The sequence below is a fragment of the Dicentrarchus labrax genome, unplaced genomic scaffold, assembly GCF_905237075.1.
Source record: "Dicentrarchus labrax unplaced genomic scaffold, dlabrax2021, whole genome shotgun sequence".
Lineage (NCBI taxonomy): Eukaryota > Metazoa > Chordata > Actinopteri > Moronidae > Dicentrarchus > Dicentrarchus labrax.
Window position 1 is genome coordinate 18,020,778 of NW_026136712.1, and position 20,800 is coordinate 18,041,577.

Below are 20,800 nucleotides of genomic sequence, written 5' to 3' on the forward strand. Positions count from 1 at the left end.
GTGATACACCCTTTATAGGATAATACAATAACCAGTGCAGTGTTAAATAGAACACCAATTTTATTGTGAAAGATTAATAGAAAAATTAAAAAAAAAAAAAAAGAATTAATCTAGGGGGAAAAAAGAAAGCGGAACCAAAGTGTGGGGATCGTTGCACCACGGTACCCAGGTGAGAGGCACCTCCCTCTTCTCTCAGACAGAGATTTGGAGACGAAGAAGGCGGTTTGCTCTTTCACTCATTCACGCTGTGATTCTGTTTTCCAGGTTGGTATTTAATAAAAATAATTACAAACTGTTCTCTCCTGAAATTTACGGTGGTGTATTGAAGCTGTGAGGAGTCTGTTGTGGAATTTTTGAGGTGTGAAGAGTCGCGTTTATAACCGCGGGAAACGGGCATTGTAAACAATGGAGCTAGCGAGCTAACAATTAGCAGGTGTATACTGTGACTGTATGTGTGATTCTGGGTGCTGGTGTCCTCACTCCCTGGTAATGTTTTATTCAGTTTCTTTGAGATATCCTGACATGTTATGAATGATTGTTAATGTTAAGAGAAGAGAGGTATGTTGTTTAAAACTTAAAGGGAGTTCTCCCCAAAGTTATACAGAAGCAGTTAGGTGTCTAGTCTGTGTTTAAAGATGTATAATAAGTTAAACCGCTATCCCGATGTGTATGATGTTTTCATGTTTTGACTCTAAAGTCATTTAAATATTAATCTACAGCCAAAGAGGGTTTATATTTCATATTATTAAATCAATAGGATGGTGGAATTCTGAAGTTAAAAGAAATAACTATATAAATATAGATTAAAACATGATTTATCCTTTTGATACTAATGCACTTTAAAGAAAGCAATATTTATTTTTGTATAGAGATGATGATTTCTGTGAATGTGTGTGTGAGAGATGTTGCCCACTGATGTGTGGAGAGTAGAGAAAACTGTATTAATGTGTTTAAATTTAAATTAACAAATGAACACTGAAACTGAAACATGTTTATACTAGGGGTATGGTTATTGTTTGATACCATAATTTGTTGAAAATTTGTAATAAAGAGACAGAGATTTGGAGACGAAGAAGGCGGTTTGCACTTTCACTCATTCACGCTGTGATTCTGTTTTCCAGGGTTGCATCTAGGAGAGTTGAGAGCAGTGAACCCCAGTCAAAATCATTTGTTACTCCAGTTACACTATTTGAAACTCGTAACAAACTGTGGGGGCTCGTCCGGGATCTCTCCTCATCACAACCATCGGAGGAGCAGATCCAGAGATACTAGAACCACACGACCAAGGTGACAAGACGCTGCTGCAGGCCAGGAGTCAACCCGTGGGTGTCCAGGGAGGGAGATCAAAGAGAAAAGGATCTTCACCTCGCTTAGGAGCCGCACTGCTGATCCTGAGGCCAACGCACACTAGTCGCTGGTGAGCCACACGGCTGATCCTGTGGTGATCACACACACCAGCATCAGGGGAATCTCATCTGTGATCGGGAAGTCAAAGCGCACACACGCCACTTACCAAGTCACTACACCGCTGATTTACTGAACTAACAAACTACAAAGTGACATCAGGACTACACGCCATGTCAGCAATTCGCAAAGAACTAGTATGGAGCATCAAGAAACAACTATTCAGACTCTCAAGCAACGACATCTATCAGGTTGCAAAAGACATTGCAATCGACAGTCAACACAAGGAAGAGCTGAATCCGAATGATGAAGAAGGCTGCATGGAGTATGTCGTCTCATACATGCAATCTGACACCTTACTAGAACTTGAGGATGAAGGCATGGGTCAATTGTTGGTTTTAAATGATTTGATATGTAAAGTAATTAATGCTAATGCTCCTGTTAATTTTCCAGTGGGTGCATTGGGTGATAGTAACACACATGTTACGCCGAGTCACAGTCCATCCACTACAATCCCAAATTCTGCATCTCAACCTCATTCGCACCCTAACAGCACAGTTATGCAAACACAACCCCACCCTAACACTCATACTAATACAACAACACAGTCAGTAGAAGAACTGAGACAAGTGTATGAAGAGCTGGGTGAGAAACTGCGACGATGTGAATCTACAGCGACCCCACCAACCACAAGTTACCCCCACCAGGGTGAGTCACGGCCATTCTCTATGTCACAGATGATCTCGGAGAGACCAGTAGTGCTGAAGGACCTCTCCTACCTGCAGCGCAGAGACTTCAAAGTACATGGTGGTCAGGTTGGAGACCAGAATTCTGATTTAAATTACAACAATATAAGCAAACAAATCGACGAGGGAGTGAAAGAGGGCTTCGCAGAGGTAGAGGTGGTCAGAGGGGTGTTGAGGATCATCAAACCAGGGGCCTTTAAGGATATGCTTGTAAACAAAGATTCAATTACAGTATCTGAACTCAAAGGCTTCCTCAGGTCCCACCTCGGCGAGAAAGCAACGACTGAGATGTTCCAGGAATTGATGTGCGCCAGGCAATCAGACCAAGAATCGCCACAGCAGTTTCTCTACCGCATGATTGGGCTCAAGCAGAAACTCCTTTTCCAGTCCCGGCAGGCCAGTACAGACATTTCATATGATCCCAAGACCATCCAGGAAGTGTTCCTCCATACTATCTATCAGGGTTTGGGGCCAAAGCACGCTGACCTCCGGCAGAGACTGAGGCCTCTAATCTCAAACAGCCAAGTCACAGATGAGGAAATCCTTCGCCAGGTCATGAAAATAATAAGCGATGAGAATGAGCACCAGCGCAGACTTGGCCAACCCCCCCGACAAAAGGCAACACAAGCACACAGCGCCAAGGTGGAGACAGGAGATTGTAACAACAATGACAAGTCACGGGATGCAGTGTCAGACAATAAAAATCTCCAGACAATACAACAGCTCACTGCTCAGGTGGAGACCCTTACACACATGGTGGCTTCTTTAATTGATCAGCAGACAGCAAATACTCAGGTGTCTTACCCTTTAACTAGGCCAGCTCACACCCAGTCACCCACTCCTTCTCAGTCAACCCCCAGCAGACCTGTCCAACCACAGATGAGACAACCTGTAGTCCAGGTGAGAGGAAGAATAGCTCGTTGTCCAAAATGTACTGAACAGAACTTACAGGAGTGCAACCACTGCTTCGTATGTGGAGAGGCAGGACACAGAGCATTGGGATGTCTGCAACGAGCCAGGGTGCAGGGAAACGGGGCCCGGTCTTTGTGGAGGGACGCCCAGAGACCGGTGAGCAGCTTCAGTCCCAAACAGTAACAAATAACAAACAAATAACAAGACACCCCAAGCAGAACAAACAACAAAAACCACATGCACTTACCTGCCAGAGTAACATCACCTGCAAGGCACCCCTAGTTGGAAAGAAAAGCCTGCTGAAATGTTTGATTGGCGGTTACCCAGCAACAGTCCTGTTTGATTCAGGTTCGCAAGTGAGCATTATTGACCAGCAATGGACTGACACTCACATTCCTAACTATACAGTGAGACCCCTTTCTGAGCTCTTAGAGGAAGAACTCGGCGTCTATGCAGTCACTGGCCATGCCGTCCCATACAGTGGATGGGTTGAGCTCACTGTCAACCTTGCAGGGAATGAAGACCCCAATCTCACCATCCAGGCCCCTTTCCTAGTCAGCCAGCTGCCACTGCCCCAGCCCCTTCTAGGAGCCAATGTACTGGAGGAGATCATCAGAAGGAAGGAGTCCTCAGGCGATGCAGTTGCAACGGTTATCAGCCTTCTCCGCAGTGCATTTGGAATAGAGGAGGAACAAGTCGAGGCCATCGTGAATTTCATCCAGGTGCCCCCCTAGAACATACTGTGATCCAGTCACTATAAGAGTGGGCAAAGACCATGCTATCATTCCCCCTGGCAGAACAGCTAATGTATGGTGTAGGGTGCCCCCAAACTTTGATGTCTCTGACCCTGTTGTTCTATACGAACCGGGTGATGAAAGCGCTGTCTTAGGCCAGTTGAGTGTAGGCGAAGGCCTCTTGGAAATCAGTAACACCCGACGGCCCTATGTTAAGGTGCCCATCTCCAATCACTCAAAACATGAGGTCACCCTGCCGAAGAGAACCTCTCTGGGGACCATTCAACATGTCATCAAGGTTCTTGAGACCGATGCACCAGAGTCACATCAGGCTGATTCCACACCAAGAAAGATGACATCAGTCGGGGTTAATGGCATCGCTTCTCCCAGTACCTCTCCACCCGAGTCCTGGCTTCCGCCTGTCGATATCAGTCACCTCAGCCCTGAACAACAACAGGCAGTAAAGGAAGTACTCTACGAGGAATGCGGAGCATTCGCCCGTAACAGCGACGACATAGGGTGTATCCCCTCCCCTACAGATGGAGATCAGGACTAAGGATGACATTCCAGTTCAGAGATCCTACGCATCCATCCCGAAACCACTCTACAGGGAAGTTAAGGAGTACATCCAGGAGCTGTTGGTTAAAGGATGGATTGTGAAGTCCCAGTCACCTTATTCAGCTCCTGTCATCTGTGTAAGGAAGAAAGATGGGTCCTTACGCCTGTGTGTTGACTACCGGCTCCTCAACAACAAAACCGTGCCGGACCGTCACCCTCTTCCCAGAATTCAGGACCTCACTGACTCCCTGGGAGGCTACGCCTGGTTTTCGATCCTCGATCAGGGGAAAGCCTACCATCAAGGCTTTATTGCTGAAGGATCAAGGTACCTGACTGCATTCATAACCCCATGGGGACTCTACGAGTGGGTCCGAATACCCTTTGGGTTATCAAATGCCCCAGCAGCCTTTCAAAGGAGCATGGAAGGAATGCTCGACACTCTGAGAGATGAGTGCTGTATCCCTTACCTCGACGACGTGTTGTGCTTCTCCAGGTCCTTCGATGAGCATGTGCAGGTGCTACGCAAAGTCCTCCAAGCCTTGCAACACCACGGGGTAAAGCTGAAGCCGGAGAAATGCGAGCTCTTCCGCAAAGAGGTCCGATATGTCGGCCGGTTGGTGTCAGCTGAAGGAGTAAAAATGGACCCCAAAGACCTTGAAGCAGTGCGAGCACTGAAAAACAAGACACCGCAGACAGTTGGGGACGTCAGGCAGTTGTTGGGGTTCCTGAGCTATTATCGAACATATGTGCAGGACTTCTCACGTGTAGCCAAGCCCCTGTACGACCTGCTCCAGTCAAAGCCCAACACCTCTCAGCCCAAGCCGCCACGAGGAAAAACGAAAGGCCACCAGCATTCCTCCCGAACCCCGGTAGAATGGACTATACAACACCAACAGATCCTTGAACAGCTTGTGGACCGGCTGACCAAACCCCCAGTGCTGGCCTATCCTGATTTCAACCGCCCCTTCACACTCCACACAGATGCCTCCCAAAAAGGTCTCGGTGCAGTTCTTTATCAGAACCATGATGGGAAGATGAGGGTGATTGGATACGGGTCACGCACACTAACATCGGCGGAGCGAAATTATCACCTACACAGCGGAAAGCTTGAATTTCTCGCGTTGAAGTGGGCGGTATGTGAAAAGTTCCGGGATTACCTGTTCTACTCCCCACACTTCACAGTCTTCACAGACAACAATCCCCTCACCTATATTCTGAGTACTGCCAAGCTCAACGCAGTGGGTCACCGGTGGGTGGGGCAGCTGGCCGATTTCCACTTTGACATCAAATACCGGCCAGGCAAAACCAACATCGATGCCGACACCTTATCACGCTGTCCCCTGGACATTGACACGTTCATGGCTGAGTGTTCGGAAGAGTTATCGGAGGAGGCAGTGTGTGCTGTATGGGAAGGAAGCCGGAGAGCACAACAAGGAGATGTGGCTTGGGTGGCAGCTCTCAACGTAACATCCAATAGCCAACCTCACATTGAGCCTCTGCAGGAAATTAATCATGATGAGCTGGTGAGGGAACAAAGAAAAGACCCCGCTATTGGGAAAGTGATGGAGTTGAAGGAAAACGACACACCACTAACAGAGGATGACAAACAGAGGATGGACACACACGCAAGGAGGCTGTTAAGAGAGTGGAGCAGATTACACATAGAGAATGACCTTCTCTACAGGAAGACTGCAGGTCGACAACAACTGGTCCTGCCCACCACCTACAAACGAACAGTGCTCACCCAGCTGCATAACAACATGTGTCATGTGGGTGTTGAGAAAGTTCTGAGCCTAGCGAGGGAGCGATTCTACTGGCCTTTCATGAAAAGAGAGATAGAGGAGCATGTGACCAGGAAGTGTTCTTGCATCAAACAGAAGAAGTCAGCCACACATGAAAGAGCACCAATGGGAAGTATTACGTCAAAGTCACCCCTCGAGCTGGTGTGCATCGATTTCCTTCACCTGGAAACCTGCAGGGGTGGATATCAGTATATCCTGGTAGTGGTTGATCACTTCACCAGATTCGCACAAGCCTACCCTACCAGGAACAAGGCTGGTAAGACGGCTGCTGACAGGCTCTTCAATGATTACATCCCCAGATTTGGATATCCGGCAAAACTCCACCATGACCAGGGTCGAGAGTTTGAGAATGAGCTCTTCAAAACTCTCAGGCAGTTGGCTGGTGTCGCCCACTCGAGAACCTCTCCGTACCACCCCCAGGGCAATCCTGCGGAAAGACTCAACCGCACACTACTGCAGATGCTCCGCACCCTAGGAGAGAAAGAGAAGGAGAATTGGAAGGACCACCTGCCCCATGTACTCCATGCATATAACTGTACGAAGCATGAGGCAACAGGTTTCTCCCCGCACTATTTGTTGTATGGCCGACATCCTCGCCTCCCTGTTGACATCCTTTTCGGCCTCATAACAGATGAGGGAACTGACACTAATGGACCAAGAGGATATGCTGAGAAATGGGCAGGAAAAATGGTTGAGGCATACCGAATAGCAGACGCAAACAGCCGACAGTCCAGCTCCAAAGGAAAGGCATACTACGATAAAAGGAGCAGAGGTGTGGTTCTTCAGGCTGGGGACAGGGTCCTTGTACGCAATCTCAGTGAACGAGGGGGCCCTGGAAAGCTTAGACCGTACTGGGAGCAGCTGATCTACATCGTGAGAGAACAGGTTGGAGATAATCCTGTCTACAAAGTAAGCCCTGAGTCGGGAGGCCGACCAGTTCGCACCCTACACAGGAACCTCCTGTTACAAGTCAACGACCTACCTGTAGAGTCCCTTCAGAACCGGACCACCAACACAGCTGAGTCACGAAAGAGAAAGAAGAGAGCTTCAGACACCCCAAAACCCGCACGAGAGACACAGAGCCCAGATATAAGTGACTCTGAGGAAGAGGAAGGCGTGCCTCGTTACTGGCTGCGAATACCGACGGAGAGACCAAGAGCTGAAAGTCACTTACCTGAGCCACATGTTACTCCTGACTCCCAAAACAGATCTGAACAGAATGAGACCTACCTGGGAGAAACAAGCCACGCAGAACCCGAACAGGACAGAGAGAGTGTTAGAGGGGAAGAACAGGGGACATCCAGTGAGGATGAACAGGACATAGAGCAGCTTCGACCTGCAACCGTTCAAGAGGAACTGCATGCTGTCCATCAAGAGAACAATGCCCCCCACACCACAACCTGAACATCAGATCCCGCTGAGACAGTCCACCAGAGAAAGGCGGCCAGGTTATGTGTTTACTTATCCATCCCTGGGTCGACCAGCTTATCACCCGCGGCCAACTGTGAGTGCAGTTGGAATCCAACCAGTACAGTGTACTCACCAGTGTCTCTGTACACCATACTTTCACCACTTCCAACCCCCCATCCATCGCCCCCATACCCTCACTTACCTGTCGTGTACCCAGCTCACTGTGGATGAGACGCCATGAGAGACAATTACATACATTTCATACTCACCTGAAGAGACCTGAAACACCATACATACACTATACATTTCATACTTACCTGTTGAACCACTCATACATCATACCTTTAATACCTACCTGAATCACAAATACTCTATACATTTTATACCTACCTGTTGAAACATATACACCATACATTGCATACCCACCAGATGAGATTTGACACACGCACTTTAAAGGACTTAAAGGATACACTCATTGAGAGTTGGAATGTGTTTTGAAAAAAAAAGAGAAAATGTATGTTCAGAGTGAAATTATTGAGGATATCTCGTGTCAGGAGCCACTTTTATTTGTTGGGGAGTGTGTGATACACCCTTTATAGGATAATACAATAACCAGTGCAGTGTTAAATAGAACACCAATTTTATTGTGAAAGATTAATAGAAAAATTAAAAAAAAAAAAAGAATTAATCTAGGGGGAAAAAAAGAAAGCGGAACCAAAGTGTGGGGATCGTTGCACCACGGTACCCAGGTGAGAGGCACCTCCCTCTTCTCTCAGACAGAGATTTGGAGACGAAGAAGGCGGTTTGCTCTTTCACTCATTCACGCTGTGATTCTGTTTTCCAGGTTGGTATTTAATAAAAATAATTACAAACTGTTCTCTCCTGAAATTTACGGTGGTGTATTGAAGCTGTGAGGAGTCTGTTGTGGAATTTTTGAGGTGTGAAGAGTCGCGTTTATAACCGCGGGGAAACGGGCATTGTAAACAATGGAGCTAGCGAGCTAACAATTAGCAGGTGTATACTGTGACTGTATGTGTGATTCTGGGTGCTGGTGTCCTCACTCCCTGGTAATGTTTTATTCAGTTTCTTTGAGATATCCTGACATGTTATGAATGATTGTTAATGTTAAGAGAAGAGAGGTATGTTGTTTAAAACTTAAAGGGAGTTCTCCCCAAAGTTATACAGAAGCAGTTAGGTGTCTAGTCTGTGTTTAAAGATGTATAATAAGTTAAACCGCTATCCCGATGTGTATGATGTTTTCATGTTTTGACTCTAAAGTCATTTAAATATTAATCTACAGCCAAAGAGGGTTTATATTTCATATTATTAAATCAATAGGATGGTGGAATTCTGAAGTTAAAAGAAATAACTATATAAATATAGATTAAAACATGATTTATCCTTTTGATACTAATGCACTTTAAAGAAAGCAATATTTATTTTTGTATAGAGATGATGATTTCTGTGAATGTGTGTGTGAGAGATGTTGCCCACTGATGTGTGGAGAGTAGAGAAAACTGTATTAATGTGTTTAAATTTAAATTAACAAATGAACACTGAAACTGAAACATGTTTATACTAGGGGTATGGTTATTGTTTGATACCATAATTTGTTGAAAATTTGTAATAAAGAGACAGAGATTTGGAGACGAAGAAGGCGGTTTGCACTTTCACTCATTCACGCTGTGATTCTGTTTTCCAGGGTTGCATCTAGGAGAGTTGAGAGCAGTGAACCCCAGTCAAAATCATTTGTTACTCCAGTTACACTATTTGAAACTCGTAACACCACTCCACTACATTAGGCCATTAATGTCCTCAAGGACAGTGTGGTGAAAGAAAGCAACTAGACAGGATCCATGCAAAGCTTTACCTGTAGAGATATGCTTACATGCTTGCCTTTCCATCATCATTTTAAAAGGCTAGAATTGTTTTAGTCCTGTCTGCAAGGTGAAGCAACAGCACAGGAAGACATTTCACAGTGGCCTGCTTTAGATTACCGTTTTAATTTCAATAGGTTAATTTAAACGTTGCAAAGTAACAGTATTTAGCAACATCCACCCTTTACATTAATTAGTCTATTTTCTTTTTTTTTTCTTCTTTTAAAGTGCACTGATTGATTTGTTGTTCCCATCAACAGCTGCCTTTCCCATTATGGGGGCAGTTAAGGGGGGGTGATCATTAAAAATCCATTGTTTGAGAGAACAAGCAACTTCAAAAGCCTGGCAAGACTGCCGGCCCCTCTCCCAATGAGTGCAATTAATGCTCCCAATGGCTCCTAATAATAACATGCTGGAGTGCAGCAAACGAGAGAGAGAAAGATTCAGAGAGAATCAGATCTTCAGCATGGAACCAGAGCGGGAGGGAGAGAGAAATAGCTCTTTATGGATTCCGCCCTAATTTGCTGCCTTATTATGAGTGATTCACAGCAGCCTTTTGGGAAATATCCTCCTGTGGTGCTTTATAAAGCCCAGCTTGATTGCCCAAGAGGACAAGAACCATAGGTGACATCAGTCTCGAACTACTGCATTGTTTGCCACTTGCCTTCAAAGTCTGTACTTCTGTGCAGCTAAGCAACAAATTAGAAAATTATTGTTCAACACTAGATGGTTAGGATCCCAACTATATTACTCTTTGCCCAGATAAGACTAATTACTGGACTTGTAGACGTGATTAGAAGCAGTTTAGCAAAACAAACTTTTGTTGTTGTTTTGTTTGTTTTTTTTCTGACTGAATGAATCTTTCCAACGTTGTTGTCTATGCTATGTTGTGTTCTATTCAAAATTTAATGAGAGTAAATGAACCAGGCATCTAATTCAAAAAGGAGAATAAAAAATTTCTCTGTTGTGTGCGGCCATGTAGAATAGTTAGAATGAACACAGGAAATGGTATGTTGATGTAGATTCGAACAGCAATTCTGTTGACTAAAAGAAATAACTGTTCTACTGTCACACCCAACGCTGAACTGTTAACAACTGTCTCTTTATTTTATGCCTCAATAAAACTATTTTAAACCAGAAATAAATATACAACATTAAATATATAATTATTAACACAGATCTCTGCACTGGTAGCTATATCATACAGGCTGTTTCTGAAAAATATCTGTGAACACCTTGTCATGAGTCATGATGAACCATCTGCAGTAGATACACCATTTCTTTTTTATCTGTTCTGGGTGTCAACTTTATGGTGAATCATGCTAATGTAAACATAAATGTAAAACTGATGGCAGTGACATAGTTTGCTTGCTGTAATGCTAAATTCTAACTTTCCACTGCATTGTTTCAGTTTTCAAACCATCACATGTATATGCTCAAAGATTGTAAAGAGAGAACATACATTTTGGATCTTGTTTAGTTGATTAATATATTCTCTATATTTTTAGTATTCGTTTTTGTTTCCTGTTTGCTAATCAGTGCACGTACACGTATGAAAGCCCATTGTGGTTTAATGTTTCTAAAGGGTAAAACTGTCCATTGAATTAAAAAGATAAAGAGCTAAAAATAGAAAGCAATTGTTATGCCAAAAACAGGATATACAATTACTAATGGCCAATTAAGGATCTATAATAACATATTAAACACATTAGATAAGTTAAAAGCTATGCCATGCCATATTAAAAGTGGTGGGAAGAAATATAAAGTCTGAGGTAGTAAGACTTTTATACATATACTGTATATGTTGCTTTACATGGAAGGTGAGAGACAGGAAAGGCGGGGGCCCATCCAAACCCAGGCCACTCAGGCTCGATATAAGGCATGTGCTCTACCTGGTGAGCTACTGGGACACCCCCCTGAAGTACAGGAAAGGGGTACAGTATGATATGTAGAAGGGTGGTGGGGAACAGGTCTGCAGGGATAGGATTAGGGTGTGTAAATGTGAGCATGTGTGCTGGTGGGATTGGTTTGCAGAGCAGGGAACACTACTTAATTGGCTGAATTAACAAGGTGCTTTACAGAGTTCACTGCAGGCAGGAGGGGAAATTCTTAAAGTAAATAACACCCGAGGCTCAACCGCTGGGATATAGCAAGCCATGAGCACAAATGACTGGAATAATTGGTAGATAGTGACACATCCGCTTAAGCAACAGTGTTAGTACTCCCTGACAGCTGGGAATTACAAGGGTGGATGACACGAAACGGAAGCAAGCATTTCAGACAGTTGTAAGAGTCCCCCCTCTTTTCTGAAAACCCTTGTATCTGTGTCTTCTGTAACTATTGTGGAGAACATTTCTTTTTCTTTTGAGTGCTGCTCAAAAGAATGAATTGACTTTGTCATGTTCCTAACTGTCATTCATTATTAAACCCTCTTGTTTGCTCTCGCCTCAGGGGCAAAGCTTTCCTTGCCTTTAATAACCTTTGTGCTGGTGCTCCAAGCCTCACTGTTGTTTTGTTTCATACAATGGTAGAATGATGGTGAGGATGAATAAATGAAGAGGAGTACTGGCTGCTCCTCTCATTCTTGCCCATTCCTCCAGCTGTGGTTTTCTCATCGCTGACAGGAAGTCTAATCCCAAGTGACTGTCAGGTAAAGGTATGGAAAAAACAGACTTCAGACAGTCAGACTGCACAACAAGTAACCCTCAGGGTGAGGACCAGGTTAAGGAATAAAGCGATGTAGCTAGGAGGATGGGATGGATAGGCAGAATAGAAGAAGTCCTAACATTGCCGCCTGCCTCTCTTTGTCTCTTTATTCCTGTCTTCAATCTCTTAGGAAGAGCTCTGACCATAATCTGTGTGCTCTCTTGGCTAAAACATCCATTACTAAATACAACTTCTATAAGGGGTCATTTGCTTGTACAGCCATTAGCTTTGTTCCCTGTCAGCTGATGTTGGATCACTGGTATCTTAGCACCGCTAATGCTATGTTAGCTCTGTTCCCTGTCAGCTGATGTTTGATCACCTGCAGCTTAGCCCTGCTCATGTAGTGTTAGTTTTGTGAACTTTTAGCTTATCTTGGTTTGCCCTGCCATTTGAGTCCAGTAATGTTAGTAGGTACTAGGCAAACCAGGAATGGATATAAATGATCCTCAGTGGCCCCTATATTGTGATGCTATGCAACACCTGGGACCCCTGTTTCAATAAATTAGCCTGCACATCCCTGAACAAGAAGTATGTGTGTTCTTTTATTATTTCATTTTGGACAGAAGAACCCACAAATGAATTAATAATGAAATGTAACTGTAACTAGCTGCAGCATGACCTGTGATTGTAGTAACACAGAGAAATATGTTTTTATAAATCTAATAGCAGTGCTAAAATATTATATTATTACCACATTAAATGTTCTATATGTAACATTCAGAAAACCATTGTTAATAGAGATGCCAGGGGCCATTAAGTGAGCTGCTGTCAGCGTCCTGCTACCGTCCATACCATCATCCTGGGCATTAGCCAAAGGTGACATACAGTAGACTGAAGGCTGGAAAATAAATTACAGTCATATATAGAATAACAGTAATATCTGCAATGTTGCCATATTTTATTTGGATCATTGATTTCACAAGCTTTGCAGTAATGTTATCTTTGACTTTGGACTTTGTGTTGCAGTCATTTGACGGCACTGGCAGGCACCATTTATAAATTTACGTTAGCTGTTGCACACTGCTGAATGAAGTGAAGCGGAGAGAGAAGGCACTTGGGAACTACATAGAAACGCATACAAATATGTCCACAGGCAACAGAGAAAGTCGGGGAAGGTCTCATTTTTTAAATTACGTCATAACATGTTCACCCACTGACAATAAAAAGTGATTCATGAATAAAAATAATACATAAAAAGCTTCAGAATCTTATGGCACCTTTAAGTCTTCAATTTACAATGTAAATAATATTAAATATTCCAAAACGTGTTGCTGATAAACTCGGCTGTCTTCTGTCTAATCAAATTGATTAAAAGACCAGTGTGTAGGATTTAGTAGCATCTAGTGGGGAAGTTGCAGAGTGCAACTAACTGAACACCGCTCCCGTCTGTATTTGAAAACCTTGGAATGAGAACAGGTGAAGTGTGTAGGAAAAACTACGGGGGCACACCCTATCTACAGCAAATGTTTGGTTTGTCTGTTCTGGGATACTGTAGAAACATGGCAGTTCAATATGGCAGATTCCATGGTAGGCAGCCCGTGGTGTCTTTGTACATAAACGGCTCATTTAAAGGTAACAAAAGCACAGCAATTTTCTATATTCAGGTGATCTAAATATTAAATGCTCAAGTGTTTCTGTTACCCCGATTTATGTACGAGATAAAGACCCTACCTTTCCCCTCTCACAGTGTTTCTGGTCTATTGCAGAATGTTGTCAGCAGACCCAGCAGAACTCCAGCAGCACTCCCTCTTCATTTCACCCATCCAACAATTTTCTCATCACACAGACTCCCCTTACCTCATCTACCTTACCCCCCTCTCCAACACAAAACAAACACCAACCTCCTTCTCTGCCCCATATCTGGTTAGCAGGGTGCTGTGCAGCACTTGGCTCTCCTGCTGCTGATGTTGATGTTCATGGAAGAACGGGAGAACAGGCAGAGCAGGCAGAAGGGTCCCCATGGTGTGGAGGCCTGGGCTGGCTGCATTGATGTTCACTGAAGCCAGCAGGTAAAACAAAGTCACCTGAAACTACTGTATTGGTTTGCTCTAAATACAACCATATTTTTGAGCTTCATTTCATGTCTTCAACCATAAAATAAAGTCCTAAAATGGTAGGAATAGTGAACAAATAAATGACATTAAGAATGAATGAAAGGAAAAGAGCATTTTTGAATGGAAATAAGAGTTAAGCAAAAGCAAAGTAAACAAAATAGTTTGAATGAGATGCAGATGAAGATGGGATGGAAGAGAAGGGGCTGATGCACAGCGAATAAAGCAGAAGTCCCTGAATTCCATTAAGTTCCAACCTTCTCATGGAAAAGACAGGTGTCAGACAAGACATGCCTTTGTCAAGTCAGAGAGGAGGAGAAGGTCACACGTTCAGAGCATTTTATTTTAATGCAGAGGGGTGGAAGGGGTCAATGCAAATAGCTGCGACACAAGTGCAGATGCGTGGCACAGAGAAGAGGCAGCTGCAAAACATGATGGTCTACTGATGTGAATGTTTGTGATAAGAAAATAGGATACTACTGAAAATTAAAATAAAACACATTACTGGATTCCTAGCCTAAATGATAAAAGTTACATTCCAGAAATTTCAATTAAATTTCCATCACGGTTATGTTTCGGTTCCTCCCAAAGTATAATTTTTTTTTTTTTTTTTTATCACTTTCTGTTTTCATTCCACCAGTTACTTCGGGCCCCAGGCCCAGGGCTCAGTGGTTGCTCCACATCTATTAATACACCTATAGTTCAGTATGATCCTGTTGTACGCTCCATTCCTCTGTTCACCCATCTTGCTAGGTAAGCTGGGTACTCGTGTCTCTGTGTATCTTAAACAGAAGTAAGCATGAATTAATTTGTATTCTGGGAAATCGACATAGTGCCTGCATTAATGCTACTGTATAAGGTGGGAATCTTGCTGGAGTACTAGCTATACCTTCAATGTTTCAGTTATGCAACTTGGGTGTAAAACCTGTGAGATACTTGATTTACACTATAGGACATGTTTTGCACACCAAATTTGGAACACAATAAAAAAAACAGGTACTTGCACGCACAACCAGCAGACATAGGTATAGAAAGTGAGCAACGTCCTGCTTGGAGGGTGTCTAATTAATGATAGGCCTACTGTATAACCACTGCGTTTTGTGTCTTCACTGAGGGGCAAAAAATGGAAATGAAGAGGATCATTATGCGTAATGCATCATTAATGGAAGCATTTTGTTGCATTTATGCAAAAAACCTGTAAAAACAAAGCTGAAATGTGCCAGAGGACAAAAGAGAGGAGAATATGGGGCAGTGGGATGTTATTTTTACCCCCCTGCTATTCAACCTTACACTATTACTTCTATGTATGCTTCAATTTGTTCTTCCATAATTCTGGTACACTCTAACCAGATATTCTTTGGTGGTCTAAAGGTGTTTTGTGGAATAAACAGCATTCCTAAACCTCTGAATGGTTATTTAAAGAAATGCATTTCAACATAAAGACAATCTGTGATTGCATAGCCTCAGGTGATTCTATATTATTTGTTCAGTGTTTTTTACACTGACATTTCTTACTTCCATCATACCAAACTAAGTGGCACAGTAGGTGAGCTCTACATGTATTGATTAAAGCTTACTTTAAGATGTAATGTGAATGAGGAAAAATGCAGTGCAAACATAATCACAATATATTAAAACTGCAAGGTACAGTGAGGAATGTTTTGAGTGTTGCTATACCAACAACCCCCACACAGTATACCTTGTATAGAATGTTCCATAAATGCCAGAAAATGGTGCTATATGCTATAAGACCTATTGATACCACGTCCATATTGTTCCATAGTTAATCATCATCCATATTTAATAATATGATTCATTTGTATCTGTCATCTGTAGCTAATTGCTAATCTAGGGAAAGGATAATATATAAATAATATTTTCAGGAAAAGAGTCTATTCTGTGTAACATCTGTCCAACACTACACTATTGTCTAGACTGGGACTGTAGCACATTAGCTGGCAGAGACAGTGGTCTGAGATCGAGCCTACGAACAAGAAAAAGCAAGGATGAGGTTGTGGGTTCAACACTGTGGCGTGTGCACTGTTGGGTGACAGTGAGATTGGGGGAATATTCTTATTCCTGAGGAGGAGGGGGAGAAGGAGAGATGAGCCACTGTCATACACCCTTGTATCCCAGCTGTCACAGTGCAGTGATTAATGGGCTAGGGTGTGCAAACGTGCTCAAGAGAGAAACATGTGTTTGTGTGCAGTGTTAGAATGTCTGTCTATGTGTTTGCAAGTATGGTCAGTTCAGATACATGAAGGTGAATACATAGTTAAAGTGGCTATAATCCGTATTTTGATATTAATGGATCCCTTGTGGAAGGTGCTGCTCACAGTTTTAAACCGATGACAGATGATTATTACTGTGGCTGCCCAGCACTAAACAACAGTCAGACAAGGTAAGCAGCCTGGTGCAAAACATGGTGGAGCATTTAGCATCTCGAGATATTTCCCTGAGAAAAACATCAACACAGATCTAAAATACTGGACCAGGTCACCATAAACACACCTCCAAATGAATGCTTATGTTACTGTGCGTCTGCAGGCAATTTTTTGATAACAAGTTAACAAGGTGATAATATATTATTGTTGTGTTTGCATCTTGTTTTTGCTGTAACCAAGATGCCCCCAAAAATATGCTACTACATTACTATTTTGTAAAATGATTTCGATATGATTGGAAAAATGTGTTTATCTTTGGCCAGGAACATCTCTCATCATGTCTAAAATGCTACAAAGCATTGCTCTCTGAGCTGCAGTCAGGTAAAGCAGTCACGGACAAAAGAAAAAATGATGGCTTATGTCATTAACTGTAGTTGTTGGCATTGAAAATGTAATTATTATTTTTTTTGATGAAGTCCAATTGTTTTGCCATATACCACCTGATTACCACATGCTATTTATAATTAGAAGTGTGCCTAAAGCATGTAAAGCAGTCGTTATCTATTATTTCTATATTTGTCATATTGTTTTATGGCCTTTCACTTATAGAAACAATAACTGGGTAGAAATTATTTAGAGTACTTGGTGTCATACTTCAGCATTATTATTTATTTTTTTTCACCTAGTTGATATTTAGGAACATGATACATTTCAAACACTTTAGAATAGTACTTTTTGTTCAAGCATAGATTACTTATTTCAAATGCCTATATATGCAGGTACAGTAACAGCATGGTTTTAAAGCTGCCGTTTCCACAGGTCCTTCATTATCCGGCTGTTACACTTGATGTATTTTGTATTCAAGAGACCTTATTCAGCTGATGAAGGACTTGTTTCCTTGGGGACTAGCAATCACACATGCTGGTACAAGAATAGATCTAAAATATGGAGTTTCAGAATTGTGAAGCAGTGGTCTGCTCATAATCAAATGTAGCACGTCATCCTATGACCAAATTTCAAAATGTATTTTATATTATTTATTATATGTTTTCCCAGTCTTCAGTGTGTTATTGTAGATGCTGTATTTCGTATTATGAAACAGACCTTTGTGTACATGCCAGATTTATATTCAGAGAAGTTGAGGAATGATTTTGTCTATGTGTGTGTGTGTGTGTGTGTGTGTGTGTGTGTGTGTGTGTGTGTGTAATCACCGCCTGGGTCCGTGTTAAGCTTCCAAATGGTCTGATTTACATGTACACTTTGCTGTGCTGGGCTGCCAAATTACCTGTCGGGGTTAGTTTATTGGTACTTAAACAATCATTTTCACAAGCCTCCTGCATTTTCCTGCTATTAATGTAGCATCACTCATGCTTCACATTCTTTTTCATCATCTTGGTACTTTCTTGCCTGCTGCAAACCAACTACTAGGAGCAAATGTGAGCACAACGAAAAGCAGAAAAAGGATCAGATGGACAAACACTAAAGAGAGTGTGTGTTTATGTTCCTTATGTCCTTGCTGCACATTTTTTTACACAGTTAAAAAACTTTGGTTGCAGAATCCTCTATCACTGGCCTGACTATAAGATACTATAGAAAACATTATATTCATATAATATAATATGTAACGATACAATCTTTTCAACATGTATAAAGTTCATAATAGATCTCTTTCACTCTCTCTATATATATATATATGAATTTTATCATCATCAAACTTGAGAAATATAAACTATGATTATGTTAACATATAACTCATGTACTTACTACAGTATAATAATATTATATAATGACATACTTAACAATAAGGGATAGATACAGACGTGACAGTGTGGACAGTGAACAGTAATGAATGTACTTTCAGTACTGTTTGATGCAGAGGAATCAGTACAGGCCAAAACTGTGTTTTCAGGATTTGATACGTGGAATCTAAAAACTGTTTTTGATACTCAACCCTACTAATGAAAGACAGTCTCCTGGCCGAGAATCTCTGTCTCCATCTGAGAAGGCCTGTCGGTGCAGCTGGTGCTTCTTGTTCCTCTTCTGCGACATTCATCTCCATTTCTCCACCATTCTTTCCCTTTTGCCTTATTCTCTCATTTCTCACACTCTCCATCTCACCTGTCTTCCCCCTCATCTTCTGTTCCAATCCTCCCACTCTTTCTATCCATCTCCATCGTTACGTTTATCTCCCTCACTCTGTCTGTTCTATTTTTCACTCGATGAGTACATTAAAGATGCAGATAAATGTAATGGTCCACTGGCTGGGAGCCCTCTGCAGCTGGGACTTGGCAGACAATTCTTATACTGTATAAACCCACTGGGCCTTTTTCCCTTTGCCTTTTCCCCTCATGCAGCTGGAGGATGCTGATGCACAGAGGAATGGTCACCATCTGCTGAGACTCTGGAAGTTTGAGTGACAGATGTGGACCTGTAGGTTCACCTTTGATGTGATACAAGAGACTCAGACCCTCTCAGACCTAGTGTCAATAAATATAGAGACAGGGTGTTATAAGAGAAAGTTAGGAATAGGTGAAGGAAGTAGTACTTTTTCCACATTTGAGACTAAAACATCAATGTCTCAGACAGCTACAGGACAGGTTTTACTGAGTTTTCAGATTCATATGTGAATGTGTTAAATCTTAAAAAAACAAACTAAAGAGTAATGTCAGCCAATAGGCAATTTCCACTTCCTTGTTTTTTTGATTAATTTGATCATTTGATTTGGAAAGACTTGGCAACCACCACCAGCAGCCGTCACCTTTATGGACTTTTCATGGAGGGAGTAGGAGTAGTTCACATTGATCTTTAGCAACTGATCGCTGGTGGGTGTGCACTGATAGCTGGCACCACAGTTTGTCTTCGTCTGTGAACGCCATGGCAAAAGAGTGGGAGGCACATTGGATCCACTCCATGTCCCCTTGTTGACCTTTAGTCTGTCGATGAAAATGCTCCTCGATGCTTAATGCACCTTGGCGGGGTTTAAATGTACCTTTTATAATGCCAGTCACTTGGTTGAGCTGCAGCATTTCCTGACTGTATTTAGTCTGTAAGTATAGATCAGTGCCCTTTGCTTCTAAAGCATTATGTTCTGATATACATATTCACAGTCTTAAATGATCAGCAAAAAGGAGAAAAGGCACCTTAAGGTAATAGCAAAAGGGTTTTCTTCATAGGATTTGACTTTTTCCAAAAGCACCCTCACACATAAACACTAACAGAACAATCATTCAATGAGTCTTTAAAGGTTATATATACAAAATTAACTAGTTGATGGATGCCGCACAAAGCACCAGAATCTCAGACCAAAACAATGAGACAGAGATAAAATAAATTTCTATCTTAGTCTTTCCAACACTGGTTTGATCAAAATAAACCTTCATATTGTGGAGTTAGATGTGAAAATGTTTGTGTATAGAGCTGCAATGGCCGCAATGTAAACCTGACGTTCATCCACTCAGATTATTATTCTAAGTGACAACATTATAGAAATGATCCCTACAGAGATATACCATTTGTTTAAACAACAACAGCTGTAATATCGCTATCACTCTCCACCAGTCTCCATATACAACAATTTTACCTCAAATATCATTGTAACATCGGAGCTTCACTCAACGTAAAATACAAAATACATGTCTTTCCCCTGTTCCAACAATCCCCACCTCTGGTTTGGTTAAAATTAATCCTTAAAGGACCAGTGTGTAGGGTTCAGTGGCATCGAGCGGTGATTGCAACTATTACTATTACTATTAGTTACAGCTCAGCCTTCAACACGTGTAGGGGAAACTATGGTAACCGTAAAAAATGTGAAAGGCCTTATCTGGTGTTGATAGGTAGCTCAAATAGCTCAGGTGTCGGAACACACAGTGCAAAGTCTCTTGCCTTATTTCTTTGTCTCCACCTTATCATATTAAATACTACACATACTTATTTTATAAATACCAGTTTATGTGTGGCATTTGGCTTATACCTAGTTTTTGTGCATACGGATGGTTTACACATCTGGACTCGAAAAGTCGATGACTCTAATACCTTCTTACTTTATGCTGGGAGCAGTTACACACAGCTGATGTTGTCTGGTGTTTATCCAGTCTCTTGTCCAGAGTCCTTGTGTTTCACAGATGTGCAGGTCTTGCAGGTGATATCATTCACAAGCACAGTCTTCCTATCGGGTTGCACCAGCAGAGATCTTAAGGTGTTTAATGGTTTGTGGTTG

At 42.3% G+C, this 20,800-nt stretch overlaps 2 protein-coding genes across 2 annotated transcripts in view; one reads left to right on the forward strand and one right to left on the reverse strand.

Annotated features, from left to right (window-relative positions):
- rpl38 (ribosomal protein L38) overlaps positions 1-20,800 on the reverse strand; it is a 498,028-nt gene that overhangs the window by 151,326 nt on the left and 325,902 nt on the right. The window lies entirely within an intron of this gene.
- LOC127373413 (uncharacterized) lies at positions 7-3,778 on the forward strand. The gene is made up of 2 exons (XM_051417858.1): positions 7-264; positions 1,122-3,778. The coding sequence occupies exon 2, from the start codon at positions 1,578-1,580 to the stop codon at positions 3,243-3,245; it is 1,668 nt and encodes a 555-aa protein (XP_051273818.1). The 5' UTR covers positions 7-264; positions 1,122-1,577; the 3' UTR covers positions 3,246-3,778.